At 34.1% G+C, this 21,068-nt stretch overlaps 1 protein-coding gene across 1 annotated transcript in view; it reads left to right on the plus strand.

Moving 5' to 3' along the window:
* The window catches only part of CAPZA2 (capping actin protein of muscle Z-line subunit alpha 2), a 58,737-nt gene extending 41,329 nt beyond the window's left edge, over positions 1–17,408 (plus strand). Inside the window, exons 4-10 of the mRNA XM_060108292.1 lie at positions 664–727; positions 4,684–4,890; positions 6,355–6,434; positions 9,764–9,842; positions 11,925–11,996; positions 15,688–15,750; positions 16,475–17,408. Of these exons, the coding sequence (XP_059964275.1) occupies positions 664–727; positions 4,684–4,890; positions 6,355–6,434; positions 9,764–9,842; positions 11,925–11,996; positions 15,688–15,750; positions 16,475–16,615 (706 nt within the window). The 3' untranslated portion in view covers positions 16,616–17,408. The remainder of the gene's footprint in view (positions 1–663; positions 728–4,683; positions 4,891–6,354; positions 6,435–9,763; positions 9,843–11,924; positions 11,997–15,687; positions 15,751–16,474) is intronic.
* Positions 17,409–21,068: the final 3,660 nt, after the last annotated feature.

Here is a 21,068-nt window from a genome sequence, read left to right on the forward strand (position 1 = left end):
GCTCATCTTGGTCCCTCTAATTGAATTACTCTTCTCTTCCCTCCAATTTCTGCAAGACCAGAGAGCCTACCCATTATTTCAAGGTCATTTCTCAGTATCACTTCCATTATGATATCACCCCTGATTCTCTTTTCTTCATACCCTTGCCTCAACAGAATGTAATTTTTAAAAATATATATTCTGTGTGATGTTTATTGGTCATTCTCTTATGGTACTTTCTTCTTTGTGTTATGATTATGTTTATCATAGCTCCTATTCAACTGTAAGCCCTTTGATCTGTCTAATTACTCTTTGCATCTCTCACAGCACCTACTCTGTTTCCCGGTATGTTGTATACTAAATGTTAGTATATACTTGAATAGTTGGATATGTGTCTTATAAGTGGCTAACCTTTACTTTCAGGGTTTTGAAGGAAAGGACTGATTATATTTACTGATTTAATTTTTTTGCTAAGCATTGAAAGCTGGATGTCATTCACCGGTTTTTAAAAAGCCATACCTATATAATATTTATACCTACTATAAGATCAGTAGTAGAGAATTACAGTTTTATTTAACTTTCCATGTGCAGTGCAGGAGACTTTTATTTGACAGTGAATTGTTTGTGATTTTTTTAAAAACATTAAGTATGTAATTTTAAATAATTGACGCTTTTCTTTTTTAGTGCATTTGCACAGTATAACTTGGACCAGTTTACTCCAGTAAAAATTGAAGGTTATGAAGATCAGGTATGTTTCATATAAACACAGGATCTGATATTCTTTATTTCATTTATAATGGTTAGTGTATCCTGCAAGAATTGTGAAGTGGTATGTTTAAAGGTTAAAAAAAAAAGCATTCATTTTAATCATAGCCACTTAGGAGCAAACTAATTGAAAATATAGTTTCTTTTGTTGAGACCAATAATGCTATTAGCAGAAAGTCCCTTTTAGAAATATTCAAATGTAATTATTTTAAGATTTTAGAAGATAATTGCTTTAAACCTACTTTCTTATTTTTTATAGGAAAAAAGTCAATCCTATATTAATCCAAAATCTAGAGTTTATATTAGTAAGATTTATGTCATAATTTAGTTGCTCTGGAATTCTACAGTTCTTCATGTGAGTAACTTAGCATTTAGTAATTATTAAATCTTTTCTTTCCAAAGTGCAAGTTGGAATTGCTAAGCAAAGAAAAGCCCCAAAAGTCACTAGCATTCTTAGTTTTTATTTTTTGGTTTAAAGTTACTAGCAATTGAACAGTAATTGTGTTTCTGTCATGCTTACATGAAGCACAATTTATATAAAACAATATGAAGAAGGAACTGGAGGTAAAACATAAGAGAGAGTAGTAACAATTAGTTCTCAGTGGCAAATTATATTAAAGCTTGCATTTGGCATTATTCATTATGTAATATGTAGTCTCGTAGTTATAGGGGAAAAAGAGAGACCAGACAGAAGATGACTTATAACTGAAGGGAAAAAGTAAACGTGGGTAGGTAGGTAGATAGATAGATTTATGCATGTATGTATACACACACATACATATAAAGGCATGTAGTGTTTCATTTCATGAAGCTCTTAAATTTTTTTTCCTTGGGAGATTTTGTGTTTTTGATTTTTTTTTTTTAACTGTTATAAACAATGCTGTACTGAACATCATTGTACCTCTGGGCACATGGACCATAGTTTTGTTAAGGTAAATCCCTAAAAGAATTGCTGGATCCAGGGATGAAACCTTTTAAAATGTTGGATAGCTCTCAAACTCATTTTATGAACCTACTGTAATTTTAATACTTAAACCTAATAAATATAAAACAAAAAAAGCAAACTATACTAATCTCACATATGACTATAGGTTTTAAAACTTTAAACAGATATTAACAAACAGAATCCAGAAATATATCAAAAGAATAATATGCCAAGACTAAATAGAATTTATTATAGGAATGCAGGAGTGGTTCCATGTGAGGCAATATATTGCTCTTATTGCTTAATCAACAAATAAAGAGAAAAACCTTATTATACATCAATAGACAGTGAAAAGGGATTTGAAAAATCCAGCAGCTAATCCTCATTACAAAAACCCTAAGTAAAATAGGGATAGAAGAAAACCTCTTAAATATAATATACTGTTTAATAAAAACAGTAGTAAATATCAAACTGTAAACACTAATATAATTTTAGTTAACATAGAAAATTAGCCAAGTATGTCAACTTATCACCATTATTATTTATCATAGATGGAAGTATAGCAAATAAGACAAGAGAATGAGAACTCTTAAAGCTTTGGAAAAGAACAGAAATCTCTTAGGTGACATGATTTATATATTTAGAAATGGTGAGAAACTTCCATAAATTAACCTCCCAACCAAAATAACCTATTAGACTTAACAGAATTTTGTGAGATGGCTGAATTTAAGGTAAGTGTACAAAATGCATTAACTTTCCTCTATTGTGGCAAGTAGGGACTTTACACTAGTAGTGGTTGGAGGGGGAGGAGTTTCATTTTAAATAGTGGTAATACTGAACATAAACCTTAACAAGAAATGCATAGGAATGTGAAGAAAATGGTGGTTATCTTGAAACACATAAAACAGGTTCTGAGCAAATGGAAGAGCACACTGAATTCTATTTTGAGGTAGAAAGTTAAATTATTTAAAAACTAAAATATGAATTTAATGCAGTTTGATTAGAATCCTGATAGTTTTTTAATTAGTCAAAATTTTCATAAACTATATGAAAAACATGCTTGAAGAAACACAAGAAAAATGTAAGAGTGGTGAGAGACAGTTGCATTGCTAGATAGCAGAAGGTGCTTTATAACCAATGTAAAGTCAAATCAGCGTGGTATTGTGTAGACAAATAGATCAGTAGAGCAGCATATCAAGCCAGAATTTAGTCCCCAAATATATGAATATTTTTATACATGATAAGTTTATAATTTAGACAGACATATAATAAAGGGTATTGGTACCACTGGTTTCTATCAACTACATATGCCATATAGTTAAACCAGTCCTCTGTCTTACAATATATAGAAATAAATTTCAGGTGGATTAAAAATTTGTAAAATGACTAGAATTTTAGGAGAAAAGAGTCTACATGTATAATTAAGGGCAGGGGAAACCATCTTAAATAAGACTAGAAACCCAGAAACTATAAAAGAAAAGATGGACATTTTGCTACATATCAATTATTTTAACTGTAGAATAAAACAAATACCTTAAATAAAGGACTCTTATAAATTAGTAAGAAAAAAACCCACCCAGATGAAAAATATTTTAAAATATTTGCTCACAGAAGAGAAAATGGCCCACAAACTTGGAGATATTTAGACCTGTGAGCCAGAGAAATATATTAAAGTAATGAGATATATTTTATACTCATCAGACTGAAAAAAGAACTGTATACCTATTGATGGTGATAATGTGAAGGGAGGTATCTCATATATTGTTTGCAGAAAAGTAGATTGTCACAGCCATTTTTGGAAAGCAGTCTAATTATGTCTTAAAAATTAAAAATATACAAACCCTTTACCTACTGTCCTCACTGCTGAGAATCTATCTAAGAGAAATAGAAGCATCCAGTGGAAATAGAAACATTAGTATGTTAGAATATATGTACAATAATACTTTAACATTTTTAATGTGCCTATCCCTCCTCCCAAAAAGAGAACAGCCTGGAAATAAAGAGATGGTCCAACAGTAGTGGAATGGCAGAATAAATTGTTATACCCCCATGATGGGATAGTATGCAACCATTAAAAAGAATGATGAGAGGTTTACCAGTTGACTCTGAAGGATTTCTATAAAGTGTTGATATTGGAAAAAAAACCAGATGCAGAAAAATATGTATGCATTTTCGTTCCATTCTTGTAGAACAGTGGCCAAAAAACCCCCCTGGATGTGTGTGTATGTATATATAGATGTGTATGTATTTATCTGTGTAGGATAATAGGACTGAAAAAAATTCAGAAGGGTACATCCTGTGTTTGCATAATTTACATCAAAGGGATGGGGGAGTCCTGACATAGGTATAGAGTCAAAGATTGGGAGAGTCGCATGGGAAGGAAAAAGAGCGAAATTTTTTAAAAGAAAACACAGAATGTCAAATTTATGCGTGTATAATTTAAATGCACATAAATGAAGAAATTACATTTGTTAAAATTTGGAAGTCAGTTGAAAACAACTGTCAATGATTATCTTAATAAAAACAAGCAGCAGGCACTTAACAGTAGATGAGATTGTGGGCCCAGGAGTAATGTGGGACACACTGAAGAGGATTCTAAGTGGATTAAAAACATTCCCTTGTAACCGTTCTCAATGAAGGTTATTACCAGTTCCTTAGTTTTGAGGAACTGGAGACTGTTAACAGAAATAGTAAACTGTCCATAGTTCTCAAAAACAAAACAAAACCTGACTCAAGCAGGGTATTAGACGATGGATTTTTTTTCCCCCACTGGGTAGCTGGATGTTATATTGGGAGAAAATCAGATCCACTGATCTGAGCTGCATGAGAGCAGCCTCATTGTCTTTATAGTCTACTCATTTGAAGTATTATATTTGTGCCATATAGTTAAACCAGTTGCTTGGAATAGAATTATTTCATAGTTTTAAGGAAAAAGTTCAAGTGAATGTATAATGTATCAGTATTTAAATGCTATTTAAAATTTTTTTTTCCCAAAATTTATTGCATCATTGAAGGTATTGATTACAGAACATGGTGACCTGGGAAATGGAAAGTTTTTGGATCCAAAAAACAGAATCTGTTTCAAATTTGATCACTTAAGAAAGGAAGCAACTGATCCAAGACCATACGAAGCAGAAAATGCAATTGAATCTTGGAGAACTTCAGTAGAAGCTGCTCTGCGAGCTTATGTAAAAGAACATTATCCAAATGGGGTCTGCACTGTAAGTCATCCAGTGTGCACTTTTTTCTTTTGTATTATGTAAATATGATGGTGATTTTGTGATATCTTGAAATTTATAGTAACTTACAGAATGGACATTTTATAACTTAATATTCCTTTTTTTTGAAGTAAATATTTCTAATAATGTTTACTATTGTTTTCAAGAAACTTTAAATAGTAAATGTATTATGATAGTCAAAAATGGAAAAATGGTTGTACCTTGAATTAAATCCAAGTAGTAATTCTCATACATTGATTTGAGGAACATGATATGATGATATTCTTTAATGTCATGTTCATGACTCATCTCCCTAAGTTTACATCAAACTTCTTTTCATTAAATTACAAAATCTTAGAACAAATAAAATTATTTGGAAGTGAACTCTTGTCCTAGTATGTTTTATAATCAAATTTCTTAAGGTTTTAAATGTGGTTCTTTCATAGGTTTAACTTATTTTTTATTTTCAGGATAAAATATGCTAGAAGGTAGGAGTACTTTTTTTTTCTTTCATATATTGTGCCTAGCTATACTTTTTAGTCCCCCACATTTGTGTTTCTGTGATCTTCTCCATAGCCAGTGATCTTTTGAAATGCAAATCAGATCATGAAATCTCCTGCTTGAAATTCTTCAAAGATTTCGTGTTGCACTTAGGATAGAGTCCAGGCTTCTGAACATGGCTTTCAAGGCCCTGTGAACCTGGCCTCTGCCTACCTCTCCAGCCTAAGATGACCATACATCCTGGTTTATACCTGCTGTCCCAACATAATTATTAGTATTACCAATAGCCACCTCATTTCACTCTCAGAAGATTCCTGCTTAGGACAAAAATTCATATGGTCTCCTTAAGTATCTAGCTCTCAATAATTATTTGAGAAGTATAGCAACATAACCTAAAATACCTTACAGGTTCTTTGAATTATAACCGTGTTGATTAGGATTATTTTGGAAGAATACCTCAAGAATAAGGTGGTGAGGTTGAGTTAGAGTGTCCTTGTTCCCAGGGGATCGAAAGACAAATTATTCACTACTTTTTTAAAGCCGTTGGCAAGAGGTGAAATAACATCATCATACCATTGCAGGCATTCTCTTAGTGAACTTTCTTAGTTGTAAGTAAATTAATTTTCTCACTTCTGTCTCAATACTTTTTTATTTTAAATGTCTAGAGAAATGGCAACCCCTGAGATTGTGGGATGTTTATGCATATTTTGAGAGTACAGTTTTTTTCCAATAAATTGTACTTCATTAATTGTGAACTATTTTATGATTCACTAAGAATCTGTGATTAGGTGTACATATTTAAGTATTTGTTTTTCTAGCTACTGTATTTGGAATGATGACCTACTTTGTATTCTTTTATATGTTCTTGCCAAAATGCTGTACAATTTTCAGTATTTTATAGATGTTTAAAGTTGGACATTCTGTGGCCCTAAATTCACTCTTGTGTTTATTTTCTTTACCAACAAGGTATATGGTAAAAAAATAGATGGACAGCAGACCATTATTGCATGCATAGAAAGCCATCAGTTTCAAGCAAAAAACTTTTGGTAAGTTAAAATTTTGTGTATTGGGGAATTTTGATACTGCTTATACTCTGTAGTTCTTGCTTTATTGATTGGGCCTATACCTTGTTTGTGTATGATTGACTAAGAACAATATAATATAAAACTTCAGTCTTTTTATATAAGAAAAAAATCTGTTCCATAATCAACCTGATCTTTTAAAGGTGGCAGTAAATCTATTGACACTCAGTGAAAAGAAGGTGGGAGAGCATGGGGTGTTTTTAGACTAGCAAGCAGCATTCTGAGGGAACATGCGTGCCTGTGAGCAGACCAGTTGGCAGGCCCATATGCTCATTCTGAGAAGGGGTTGTTCCTGAATGAGACTTACATGGGGGAGGAGGGCAGAGGTACTTATAAATAAAGTGAAGAATGATCGCGTTTTGGTACGTGAACTTTGGTGACTCTGAAGTAGATGTTTTCGTGTGGATTGCTTTGTGCTTGGTTGGCCAGTGTGAGGAAGTAATGACATGTTTTGTCCAGCGAGGCAAATTGCAGTCATGCCTTACAATTTTTGTACAAATCATTTGATTATCCCTTATTAAAGTCCAGCTCCCCAAAGCACTGATTTGCACTCTTAATCTTGGACCTTTAACAAGTTGTTGGGCTTTTTTATTCTTAGACAAGACTATTTCTGAGATATCTCCTGTTATAAAATTCTGTGGCTCTCCAAGACTTTATATAAATTCAGAATTGAATGAAATCTTTACTTTTATCCTCCCTTTTTGATAATACATTCTAAGGCCATCAGAGTAAGTATGGTCATAGTGTTTACCTTTTAAGTATATCAGTCTTTGACTTGTTAGCTGAGTTGGTTGGTGGTACTGTTAAGGGTAGTATAGCAGGTATCAGTAACCCCTGTGGACCACTTTGATTTGTGGCCCAAGGTTGCTCCACTACTTAACCATCACAGAAATAAATGCAGGTTACAGGAACTTTTGGAGGAAAGAGATCCATTATCACTGAAGGAAAATAAATTTATTTGTAAACATAGGCCTTAATGACAAGCTGCAGTTTCCTAAAAATTCTGTTGTATTAACTTACTTGTATGGCCTTGATATAAATGTAGTTTCTCCATTTGTGGCCTAAAAACTTGTAGCATTAATTTACCAGTATCCTAAGAAATAAGTCTTCACAAAATTGTTATTAATTTGTGCTGTTTGTGCCAGGATATATATATAATAAAATCAATTTTGTTGGGATTGAACTCATTACTAAGTTTTAGTTTAAAATATATTGAGAGATGTTATAGTAAATTTACTAGTTTTCAGAAATACAGTTTGAGTGTTAGCATATGTAAAATGAAAATGATGTCCTTGAATTTTCTATCTGTTTCACTTCACATATCTGAATTTTTTTTTCTAAACTACTAATATGAACATTATATCATTGAAGCTAAAAATCACTTCCGCTTTTTGGAAAAGATATTTTTTATGACATTCCAAAGTGCTAGACATCACATATCACAATAACCTCAGTAAAATCTAAATATTTTGGTACAAGGAAATTACTTCAGTTCACCTCAAATGCAGATAGCATAAAAATCAGAAGATTCTAGTCATGGTCATTTCTTAGATTTCACTAGGGACATTCTTTTCTTGGTCTCTGCTGTTTCCCTAACATCTAGCAGTATTGAGAGTTTAATAAATGTTTGTTGAATAAATACACATTTCTAATTAAAGCATTAATAGAAGAGAAGGGAAGAATATAATTAAAGGCTAGGACATCTTGACCGTTTACTCCATTGATGAAAGAAAGGGTACTGTCTATGCAGTGCAGTTTACTATTACTATATAGTAATGCCTTTGGAAGGATCTTTTGAAATAGATCTCAAACTGGTACGATTACTTGATTTGGAATTCCTTTTTTCTTTTTTTTTTTTAATTTTCACAATCAATGGTGATATATGTATGTTGTCATTATAAATCAGAAATGTGTATGCTTAGAACTCACTAGTGCTTGATAGTAATACCTAAATAAAAGGAATAACTTCTTTTGGGATCATGAAATAAAAATGAATAGATCTGGGCTTCCCTGGTGGCTCAGTGGTTGAGAGTCCGCCTGCCGATGCAGGGGACACGGGTTCGTGCCCCGGTCTGGGAAGATCCCACATGCCGCGGAGCGGCTAGGCCCATGAGCCATGGCCGCTGAGCCTGCGCATCCGGAGCCTGTGCTCCACAACGGGAGAGGCCACAACAGTGAGAGGCCCGTGTACTGCAAAAAAAAAAAAAAAAAAAAAAAAAAAGAATAGATCTAAGTTCTTTTTCCAATCAAGCTTCAATGGATAATTTTGGCTAAGTCACTCAAAGTCAAAACATGTTATAAAATTATCTTTTATTTTGTAGAACATATACATTGTTCTAATAATAGTACTTTTCAAATGATAAGTGTTAACTTTAGGTATGAGAGTGCTATCATTCTGCATGTTTTTGTGATTGGGCAGACTGCAAGAATATTGAAGGGAACCCAGAAATAATTCTGTAGCAAAGCCAGTATAGTGATCCATTAGCTCTGTGACTGTTTTAGAAATATATACTGTTTTAAAAAAAACTGACAGGTATAAGTTTACATATCAGAATATGTCTTTAGTATGCAAAAGAGCAAATAGAGGTCAGAAAAAAAGGAGTTGCTATGAAAAGGCTGTCAGGAAAAAATTAGGATAAAATTCATTATCTAGGAGACAAAAATGAATAACATGCCTGTTGCTTGTTTGTAATGTCACAGTTTCTTACGATTAATCTGTATCAATTTTATACCAAAAATCATTTTGGGATCTAAGAGGAGGATGCATGTGTCTTTTATGTGGAAACTTTAAGCCTAAAATTGGAAGAGGGAAAAAAATCTGATGTTTATAACCCTTTAAAGCCCTTCTCTTTCCAGATATCGAAATCTCCTTAAGAATGTTGTATTACTATCCATTCTTTTAAAACTATGGGACTTTGTATCATTCACTAGATGGTAAACTTGTGAAAGGCCCTGGTAATCTGAACATTTATTCAGTTTTTTCTTAATTAAAGCATAAGTCAGAAAACTGATGTAGTTTTGAACTGTATTTTAAGCCTTAGCTTTAGAGTTCTTAGGTTGCATCCATTATGTAGGTCCTTTCTTATCAGCAGGATGAAGATTAAATTAAATGTAGCTCATAACTGAACGTAACCTCTTGATTCTTTTGAATATTTCAGGGATTAAAAAAAAGAATGTCCAGCGTCCATCCCCCACACTGTCTTATACTGTAGCGTGAAATTTAAATCTGGAACTTAAAATTTATTCAAATTATTTTCCCTACCTTATTTATAGCTGCTGTTTTTATTTTTAAGGAATGGTCGTTGGAGGTCAGAGTGGAAGTTTACAATCACTCCTTCAACCACTCAGGTGGTTGGCATCTTGAAAATTCAGGTATGAAATAAAAAGAATTTGCTGATCTCTAGATGATTCTGAGCATAGAAGCAACTAATTCATATGTTTACATTTTCATAGTACTCAATAACTGTTTCTTTTCCAGGTCTTTGTTTTGAGGTAATGGGAAAAACAAGTAGTGCTGATTTCATCTTTTAAATAACCTTGCAGTTCATTCCCTAGTCATCAAAAATCTGCAAGGATAGCTGACAGATTCTAAAAACACAGCTAAAATTAGATGCTACCATTTGGTCTGCTCTTCATACAATTTGTTCATCCAAGCATCTTCTGAGTTTGAGTTGTGCTGTTCTGTCTTGTGAATTGGAGTGGAGTTGAGTGAGGTATAATATTAATATATGTGTGTGTATAGATGTATAAGTATATATATATGTTAACACGTACATAATACATATATCTTAAGTATCTTCTGTACTCATATTTGGCTTCTTATATGAAACCCACTAGAATTGACTCAGTGTAAGCTCAAATGTTTATATAGAAGAAATTTGATAACTAAGAGGATTTAAATATGAATATTACTAAATAAGTTAAAGAAAAATACTAATTTCTTTCTATCTTGGTTCACTTATTTATTCAGTACATTTGTTGCTTAACTATCATGAAAGGTATTATGCTAAGAGCCATAAAGGAATAAAGATGAATCAGATGCACTGCTCTATCATTTGACTCCAGTATACATTATTTCTAGTCTTTTATCCTATTACTTGTATGTCTTGGTGTGGTTATCATTTAGGGGCTAGAAAATAGAGGTTATGAGCATGGATTCTGAAACCAGACTGCCTGAGTTTGAATCCCAGCTCTGCCAGTTATTAGCTGTATGACATCAGGAAGTCATTTAAGCTCTTTCTGTTTCCTCATCAGCTAAAAAAAAGAAAACAGCAACAATGAAATAGCTCATACAATTTTTTGAAGATGAGTTAATATGGGCAAAATGATTAGAACAGAGCCAGACATAAAGTGCTTATTGAATGGTAGTCATTATTGTTGACATTATTTTTTCCTTCAGTTAGGCCTCTAGCTCTCACCTGGATGATTTCTGAGATGTGCCCCTGTTGGGCCAAAGCTTGTTGAGAGCCAGGATTGGCTGGTTCTATCTTCAGCACTTGGCATGATGCCTGGTTTATAATGGTTACTTTATTTTGTTGATTTGTTGGACCCTTTGCTATCTCCTAATCCACTTTTTTACATTGCCATCAAGAAAGGTGATTTTTAAAAATTTAAATCTGGATATGTTACTTGCCACTTGAGACCATTTTAGTGGTACACTCACCTACTAGATAGTCCAGACATATTTGCATGGCATAGAAGGCCCAGGGTTGACTCGTCACCTACCTGTATATTCCGCCAGCCACAACTCCTACTCCCCAAACTCGCACACATCCCAGTCCTAAGTACCTGCAGGCCTTTCCTAAAGTATGCTCTTCTCTACTAAGCTCAGTTTCCTCACCTTCCCTAGTTTGTTATACTCATTTTACTAAACCCAAGTACAGTGTTACCTCTTTTCTGAAGTCCTTTTTTTATGTCTCAGAGAGAGTCTGGAGTATTGCTAATGTACTTTGTACGTACCTCTTACTGTGTTGTGTTGAAATATGAGGTCAGGGGCTGTCTTTTTAAAAGCTTTGTGTCTCTAGAACCTCCTGTAGTAGCAGTCATATATAGTAATCACTCAGTTAATGTTTATTGAATAAATTCATATCTTTGAATTTGAGGAATTAAATGGTTGGTGGAAATACACAAAACAAGAGTGGTGTTGGGAGAGAATATTGTGAGTTTGATTTTGGAAATCTTGAGTTTAGATACCAGTAGAAAACATCTATGAGGTGGAAATGTGCAGCAATCCAGTCAATGGAGGGCTTACCTGAGTAACTGCAGGAACTGCTACCTAGTTCCTTGCTAGCCTGAGGGCAGGAAGAGGCTTGCTGGAGTTTAAGATCAGGAGCTCAGCAGAGAAGACTAGGTTAGAGCTGAAATCGGTAGTCATCTGCATTGATGTGATTGTTGAAGCCATGAGGATCTTGATAACTCCTGTAATGTGGTTTCTGTAATTTCTTTTTCTAATAGGTTCATTATTATGAAGATGGTAATGTTCAGCTAGTGAGTCATAAAGATATACAAGATTCCCTAACAGTGTCCGTAAGTAATTAATTCCAAAATAAAATTTAAACAACCTAATACTTCTATACAACTAGAGCGATTTTGGAATTAACATTTTAAGTAGTATTTCTGCTTCAGATTAAAGTGTTTTCAGATAGATTAAAGATGGTAAGTAGGGCCTCCCTGGTGGCGCAAGTGGTTGAGAGTCCGCCTGCCGATGCAGGGGATACGGGTTCGTGCCCCGGTCTGGGAGGATCCCATGTGCCGCGGAGCGGCTGGGCCCGTGGGCCATGGCCGCTGGGCCTGCGCGTCCGGAGCCTGTGCTCCGCGGCGGGGGAGGCCACAGCAGTGAGAGGCCCGCATACCGCAAAAAAAAAAAAAAAAAAAAAGATGGTAAGTAATTGGAAATTGGTACCTAACTTTTTTTTTAGCAGCTTTATTTAAAGAGATACAATTCACATACCATTCAGTTCACCCATTTAAAGTATAAATTTTTTTTTAAGTATTATATTAATAGGGTTGTACAACAGTCACCACAATCTAATTTAGAACATTTTCATCCTCCAAAAACCCTGTATCCATTAGCAGTCATTCCCCATTTCCTCCCACCAGCCCTTTCCCCAAACCCCTCTCAGCCCTAGGCAACCATGAATCTACTTTCTGACTCTGGATTTTCCTATTCTGGACATTTTATATAAATGGAATCCTACGATATGTGATTTTTTGCGACAGGCTTTTTTCACCTAGCATAATGTTTTCAGGGTTCATCCATGTTAGAGCATGTGTCAGTACTTCATTCCTTTTTGTAGCCAAATAATAATCCATATACCACATTCTATTTATATATTTCTCAGTTGATGGACATTTGTGTTGTTTTCTGCTTTTTGCTGCTATGAACCTTTGTGTATACTGTTTTTTGTGTAGACATTGTTTTAATTTCTCTTTGATGTATACATAGCAGTGGCATTGCTGGGTTGTATGGTAGTTCTTTGTTTCACCGTTTGAAGAACTGCCAGACTGCTTCCAAAGTTGTTGCACTATTTTTACATTCCCATCAGTTGTATATAAGGTTTCCAGTTTTTCCACATCCTCACCAAAACTTATGTCTGCCTTTTTATTATAGCCATCCTAGTTGGTATTAATTGTATCTTTTTTAAAAATTAATTTATTTATTTTTGGCTGCATTTTTGGTTCTTCGTTTCTGTACACGTCTTTCTGTAGTTGCGGCGAGCAGGGACTACTCTTCGTTGCGGTGTGCAGGCTTCTCATTGCAGTGGCTTCTCTTGTTTCGGAGCTTGGGCTCTAGGCACGTGGGCTTCAGTAGTTGTGGCACACAGGCTCAGTAGTTATGGCTCGTGGGCTCTAGAGTGCAGGCTCAGTAGTTATGGCGTAAGGGCTTAGTTGCTCCACAGCATGTGGGATCTTCCCGGACCAGGGATTGAACCTGTGTCCCCTGCATTGGTAGGCGGATTCTTAACCACTGCGCCACCAGGGAAGCCCCTGTTAATTGCATCTTACTGTGATTTTTATTTATATTTTCCTGATGGATAATGATAGTGAGCATCTTTTTGTGTATTTGTTGGCCGTTTGAATAGCTTCTTTGGAAAAATGTCTTTTCAGATCCTTTGTCTATTTCTTAATTGGTTATTTGTGTTTTTATTGTTGTTGTAATTGTTGCTTATGTATTCTGATACAAGTCCTGTATCAGATATATGATTTACAAATATTTTCTCCCATTCTTTGTGTCTTTTCACTTTCTTGGTAGTATCATTTGCAAAACAGAAGGTACCAGTTTTGATGTGGTCCAGTTTATTTTTTCTTTTGTAACTTATGCTTTTGGAATATTAATAGAAACTATTGCTTAACCCAAGATCGTGAAGATTTACTCCAGTGTTTTCTTCTACAAATTTTATAGTTTTAGCTTTTAAATTTACATCTGTGCTCCTGTACTTAACTTTTAAACCCTATTGTATTTTTTTTTCTCTATTTGGAGTATGATTTAATGAAGTTTTTCTGAAGTTCAGCTTTCAAATTCTGGAAATTTTGAACTTGTTTTTTTTTCCCTGCAGAGGTCTTTCACACATTCTTTTCATTGAACATGCAACTATTTCTTTGCAGAATTTTTTTGTCCCAAAGATATTATAATATGTTAACAGTGACATTTCTGATAAACATTTGTTTATCAAATGTGTTGTATACCTAAAAGCATTAGTATATTATAAACATCAACTGCTAATATTCAAAATTAGCTAACTTACACATTTTTTTTTTTTTTTTTTTAATTTATTTATTTTTGCTGTGTTGGGTCTTCGTTTCTGTGCGAGGGCTTTTCTCTAGCTGTGGCAAGCAGGGGCCACTCTTCATCGCAGTGTGCAGGCCTCTCCTGTTGCGGAGCACAGGCTCTAGATGCGCAAGCTCAGTAGTTGTGGCTCACGGGCCCAGTCGCTCTGCGGCATGTGGGATCCTCCCAGACCAGGGCTCGAACCTGTGTCCCCTGCATTAGCAGGCAGATTCCCAACCACTGTGCCACCAGGGAAGCCCCTTACAAATATTTTTAAAACTTTATTTTTAATTTAAGAAAGCATTTGATTTAATGTTAAGAAACATGTGTGAATGTGTTAGGCCAGATGCTACCTGAAAAGAAATGAAAGCTGTGGGATTTTTGGATTTTCTTTTCTTTTTTTTTTTTTTGTTTTTTCTTTTGGTTTTTTTCAAGTTTTCATTAACACTTAGGTGATTTCTGCTTTCTTGCTAAGTAGTATTCTTCTTGCAAAATTGCCAGGAAAGATAATTACTAATGTCTGGTCTCCACTCAATATAGTTCTATATCGTGAGTATATATGTAATATTATTTGTGTAACAAGGTACTTAGTATTCTTTGAGGAGTTTGACATTGAGTAAAGAGTCTTCCTAAGAGAGATTTGTCTACAAAATTACAGACTGTGGAGTTGTGAGATCTTGTCGTAGTAATTAAACTTGACTAATATGCCAATTTGTGCTGAGTGTTTTAGGAATTACCTTTTCACTTTATCTTAGAGGATTTTCATTGTTGTTTTACTGTTTTTGGATAGAAAAAATGAACCCATTATATAAATACATGTGTAAATATATATAAATAATATATGTAAAGTAAGGTGTTAGATAATTTTACGTCAACAATTGTTAACTTTCAGTGTTAGGAAAGAAGCAAAGAAATGCATTATATTGGAATAAAATTCCAATATAAAAAATTAAAAAAAATTTTTTTCCAGAAAATATTTAAACACTAAAAAATGCACCTTAAACTTTAAAATATGCTTTTTCTAATTGGTAATATTTTTTAAATGTATCATTATGGTGGTAAATATTGTTCAGTAAATATTTAGCAATATAGTCATTAACTAGAAATCTGTGAGTAACATCTTACCCGTAAAGATTTTTGAAATGCTTGTTAAGTGTTATAATTGAATTTTTCATCAACATGTACTATTAAGATTTCTCTTTCCTTAACCAGTGAAACACTAAAGCCATGCTCATTCTGTAGACTTTTAAAACATTTTTGCCTAGTTCCCCTTGAATTTAGAATAATTGATCTTACAATATTTTCCCTTTGTCATAATTTCCATCTGTGTTATTTATTAAATTATAACAAATCATTAACCATACATCTATTGACATACCTATTTAAAAGTAATAGTGGTGTAGTTTTAAATTACTATTTTTTGTACTTTTGGTTTTGTTTTTCATTCAGAATGAGGTGCAAACAGCAAAAGAATTTATAAAGATTGTAGAGGCTGCAGAAAATGAATACCAGGTATGATTTTCAAAAATATTGTATAATCTATATTTGCTTGTAAATAATGGCACTGAAATTTTAATTTCAGTCATAAGCCTGAATTTTTTCATTGTTTCACTATAATAAGATACAGTCTTTTTTGTGTGTGTTTTGTTTGTTTTAGTTCAAGGGCAAACTTGTGAAAATGTAGGTAAAACTCAGTTTTAGCCAACTGTAATTTCTGAGTATTGGTCAAAATAGGCCAAGATTTTAAATGGTTATTTTGTTTCTGATCGGAAATTCTACTTTAGGAGGTATTTCCCAAAGCATTTGGATTATATGTGATCTCCTTAGATCATATTTCATTTTGTACTCTTTTACATTCTTTACCTGCTTCTAAATTGCACTCTTGAATTTAAGCATTTAATTTGTGTATTGGACACATTTCCACTCCTTGCAAACAATAATTTGTGAAATTGTTCTGAGAGAAATAGCAAAATAGATCCAAAATGAGGACACACAGATAGTAAATCTAATTTATAATTTCATTTTATTAAATTTAATTATTCAAAATGATTATAAGCTTTTTCTTTTAGCTGCTTTTATAAATAGCTTTTAAAACCATATTGGGGTTTTTGTTTGGCTTTTTAAAAAACAGTGAAACAGGCTGCTTAAATAAAGATTTTTCTTAAAACATCTGTGTGTTTTATACATTGTTCTGTTGCTTTTATTTCTTTAAACTTTTAACTACTGTTTTTCATAGACTGCCATCAGTGAGAATTATCAGACAATGTCGGACACTACTTTCAAAGCCTTACGTCGACAGTTGCCAGTTACACGCACTAAGATTGATTGGAACAAGATCCTTAGCTACAAGATTGGCAAAGAGATGCAGAATGCATAAGATGAACATTGCATGACCGGATCATTTTAGTGTCTTTGCATTTTAAAAAAAATCATTGCAAAAGTATTCAGAACTGTCAAGCTACCCAGTCAGATGGGCTGTTGCCATTTAAAATCACTGTAATTAATTAGTTTGGTTAGAGCACAGAGCTTAGCTAATCAACCATTATTTTTTATTTCTTTTGTTCAAAGAAGATTGAAAATCAGTTTAGTTTAAATGTCTTTTACTTTCTTTTATGCCTTTCTTTCTTACAATGAAGACATGATTCCTCTAGTTTAATGTCAAAAGTTTTTTGAAGTGTTTCAAAAATATTTTACTTACCGTAACCCTAAAATTATTGTCTTTTGGTTTATGAAGTGGGTAACTTTTGATATATGCCCAGTTCTTTTTAATGGGGTCAATAATGGACATTCTAGTTTAAGGTGGTTGATGGATTTAGCCATACATGCTGCTAAAGAAATTGTCTACCTTTTCCCCCTTACCTCTTTCATTTATGTAAGATTGAGATTAGAGGGAAAGCATTTTCTATATCAATTGTGTTTAAACCTTTCAAGAAGGTTATTTAGCTAGCTTAGTGTTTAACTAAACTTTTTTTAAACAAGGCCAAGGTCTAATGCTGTTTTGAGATTCTGAATTAAATGAATATACTTATTTCAGAAATGCATTTAATGCTTTTTTCTTGTGACAGTTATGCAAATTAGCTTGGATTCCATATGTCCCTGAGTTATTTTTATCATAAAGCCACAAATGTATTATAACAAGGCAAATTGTAATATATATAATCCTGAACTCATGACCATGTCTCAGTTTATTTTTTTCTTGGATTGGAAAGTACTAAAATTCAATGTGACATTAAAATGAAATGAGAACATTTCATTTTATACTATTTATTTGAGTATAAAAATCACTTAACCAGTGAATCATATATACTATTTTAAAATACTTTCTTTGGATATTTGTGATTCTTAACTGGTTGTAAATTAGAAAAGTTGGGAGTACATGTGGTGTGCAGTTAAGTCTAAATTTTTCCATCTTCCTATGCATCATAAGCATGTTTGTAATATTTTAAAAAATACATTTACTGATGCTACAGGAATTTCAAGCCTGTGGCAAATGTTAGTATTTACTATAGGGAGGGTGGATTTGTGGTTTCATTCAGTTGAGTATTGCTTATTATACTCCAGTGGAATCCTTTCCTCACATACTCCTGCAGATGTCTGGGCCTGGAAATGTTTTTTTTAAAAACACCACTTTTATTTTGTACAGTAAAATATTTCATTAGCTTGAATTGTATAGATTTTAAAAATTCTCTCAATGAAAGCATGTTGTTTAATTTCTTTTTAAAAATCACGGTTGGGCTTTGAAAGCATTGAGAATATAATATGAAATTATGACATTTTTGGTTAAATCATTTTTTCTAGTTTTAAAATACAAGTTTTGTCATATTGAGATTCCGGAAGAAGATGAATTAGCAGTGTTAATTATTCTCTTTTTTAAAACACATTTTCAAAAGTCTGATAATGATTCTGAACTAAACACTAGGTGAATCTTTAATTGATTAGCTTAATCGTGTCCAGTGGGCTATCATGGGATTATAGCCACTGAAGGTCAATTACTTTGGCTCTGTTTTATGACCTAGAATGCTGTTGTAAAAATATATGTAATTGTTTTTATTTTATTAATTTTATTTTTTTTTTTTATACAGCAGGTTCTTATTAGTTATCTATTTTATACATATTAGTGTATATATGTCAGTCACAATCTCCCAATTCATCCCACCCCCCAACTTGGTGTCCATACGTTTGTTCTCTTATGTAATTGTTTTTAAGGTGATATGCATGTAAAAGGTCATATTTATCAAAATAATTTAGAGTACAGTCTGAAATAATGGTTGTGCTATAGACTTAGTCTTCTATAGTCTAAGAATAGCATTTTATTAAAGTGGAAGAAGATTAGAAACACGAAGTATCCTAAAACTCAGGGATGTCTTTTTAATAGGAGTCATAATGTCTACTGTGTTGAATAGGCCAAAGTGTGGAGATAAAGGCAAAATTAGAACAAAATTAGGAGGCTGCTGCAGGAATCCGGTGGAGAGAGAAAGCTGGCTTGGCCTGAGGTGGTAGCTGTAGGCTGTAGAAGTAGTGATATCTGGATATATGTTAAAGATAAAAGCAAGTGTATTTGCCAGGATTGGTTGTGGAATGTGAGAGATGTCAAGGACATTTCGGGGTTGAGAAATTGGGGAAGATTCAGGGTTGGGGAGGCCTGGGAACTTGGTTTTCAAGGGGGAAATACCATGTAGCAGTTAGATACTGGAGATAGGAGGTAGAGGAGTGCTCTGGACCAGAAGAATAGGAGAGCAAACAGACCTGGGAAACATACTTTGATAGCCAGGCAAAATGAAGGACTACTCAAAATTAGTGATAATGAATCTAATGAGACCACTAAGTATGACTGAATGTATTTCTTCGGCCACGTAACACTGCATGCATGAGTGCAGGCACAGAGTAGGTGAATTGGATTTAACCAAGGTTGTGGTTTTACCAAGTGAGTCTGACTGCCCCCATGAAGAGGGGCAGGGTTGTAATGATAACCTGGAAACTTCCGCTAGGTAAGCGGGGAAGTGCAGACATGAGAGGAGAGGAGGGATAGTGAAAATGTGGCACCATCAATGGATTATAGGTATGTTTAGAAGGAATGACCTAGAAATGTAGGAAGTAGGGGTTAGAGTGATATGCTTAAAACTGAGAATTTGAGGAGTTACAATTATCTGTCATGACAAATATGATCAAGGCGGTGATTGGCTGAGTAAGAGAGGAGAGGAGTTTAGGAACCATGAAGCCCAGGCTTGCTGTGGATATTGCAGTCAAGAATTACGATAGAAGTAAATGTTCTGATGTGATACATTTGATAGATATTTATGAGGTTTTTCCTCATTTGGGATTTTGGAAACTAAAATGGGGACAGGAGCATTAAAATGGTACCCTGGAAGTTCTGGTTCATTACAAATGTTTTGGGATGGACTTCCCTGGTGGTGCAGTGGTTAAGACTCCAAGATTCCACTGCAGGGGGCATGGGTTCGATCCCTGGTCGGAGAATTAAGATCCTGCATGCTGTTCAGCACGGCCAAAAAAAAACAAAAACAAAAACACTTCCTTTAGGAAAAAAAAATGTTCTTGGAAAGTGAAATTCTTAGGAAAATAATTAAGGACAATTATAGATAATTCTCTAGCATTGGGGTGGCCCTTTTTGTGATTAAAATCATTTTTGACTTTTAATCACACCAGAAGCTTTGGGATAATGCAAGATCCTTTGAAAAGATCTTCCATACTGATCATCAGTTTATGCTTTTGCCAACTAGTGGTTATAAAATATAAAGGCATATTTTGCCAAACACAGGAGTTTGATAATGCATGTATGTTATTAAATTTCCTAAGAAGAGGGTGTATTTCTGTTCACTTCTCTACGGAAGATTATTTAAAAGCAGAATCACAATGTACATGCTATTCCTAAGTTGTAGTGTTTTGGGTCTGAAACTGAAAACTTTTTAACAAGGCTCTTTGTATAGGCATCTTCAAATTTCACTTTCTGCATATTATGCAAAAGCTTTATTGTAGGATTGGCTAGTAATGCTAGCTATTAGAGAATATGCAAAATATTCACCAATTAAAATAACCATTTAAACTTTTTTTTTTTTTTTTTTTTTTTTTTGCAGTACGCGGGCCTCTCACTGTTGTGGCCTCTCCCGCTGTGGAGCACAGGCTCCAGGCGTGCAGGCTCAGTGGCCATGGCTCACGGGCCCAGCCGCTCCGCGGCACGTGGCACCTTCCCAGACCGGGGCACGAACCCGTCTCCCCTGCATTAGCAGGCGGACTCTCAACCACTGCGCCACCAGGGAAGCCCACCAGTTAAACTTTTAAGGCCTAACTGGTATTAGAAATTAATGTCAGGTCATTCAAGTTTAATCACACTGTGTTCAGAGGACTGTTCTAGGCATTGTAGTCAGGAGAATATAAAACTGTTTCTTAAAGGAGTCTACAAGGTAGTCATGGTACTATAGCAGTGTTTTCTAATTTTTTCACATCATAACCTGTATGGAAAAATGGTGGTAATTTTAAGACAGTCTGGGAGAAACGGATGAGGCTGCTTGCCAGCTGTCCTAAGGGTTGAGGGGATCAGAATCTTCGTACACCTTGAGCCTATTTAGGAAGGTGTGTAAAATACTTTAAGGTTGTTCACAAGACGCACTTCGAGCCTAACTTACCAAAGGTAAGTTAAAGGTAAGACATTCTTCTAAAGGGATGTCAGGCCAAGGAAGTTTTCCTGGAAAGGACGAGTTTAAACTGTACTTTAGCACACTATTTTTTTGTAAGTATGCATGTAACTGGTAGGCAGGAAATCCTCTTGTATTTCATCGAAGCATCAAAATACAGATAACAGCATATCACTCTGT

Source organism: Mesoplodon densirostris, chromosome 9, assembly GCF_025265405.1.
Source record: "Mesoplodon densirostris isolate mMesDen1 chromosome 9, mMesDen1 primary haplotype, whole genome shotgun sequence".
NCBI lineage: Eukaryota > Metazoa > Chordata > Mammalia > Artiodactyla > Ziphiidae > Mesoplodon > Mesoplodon densirostris.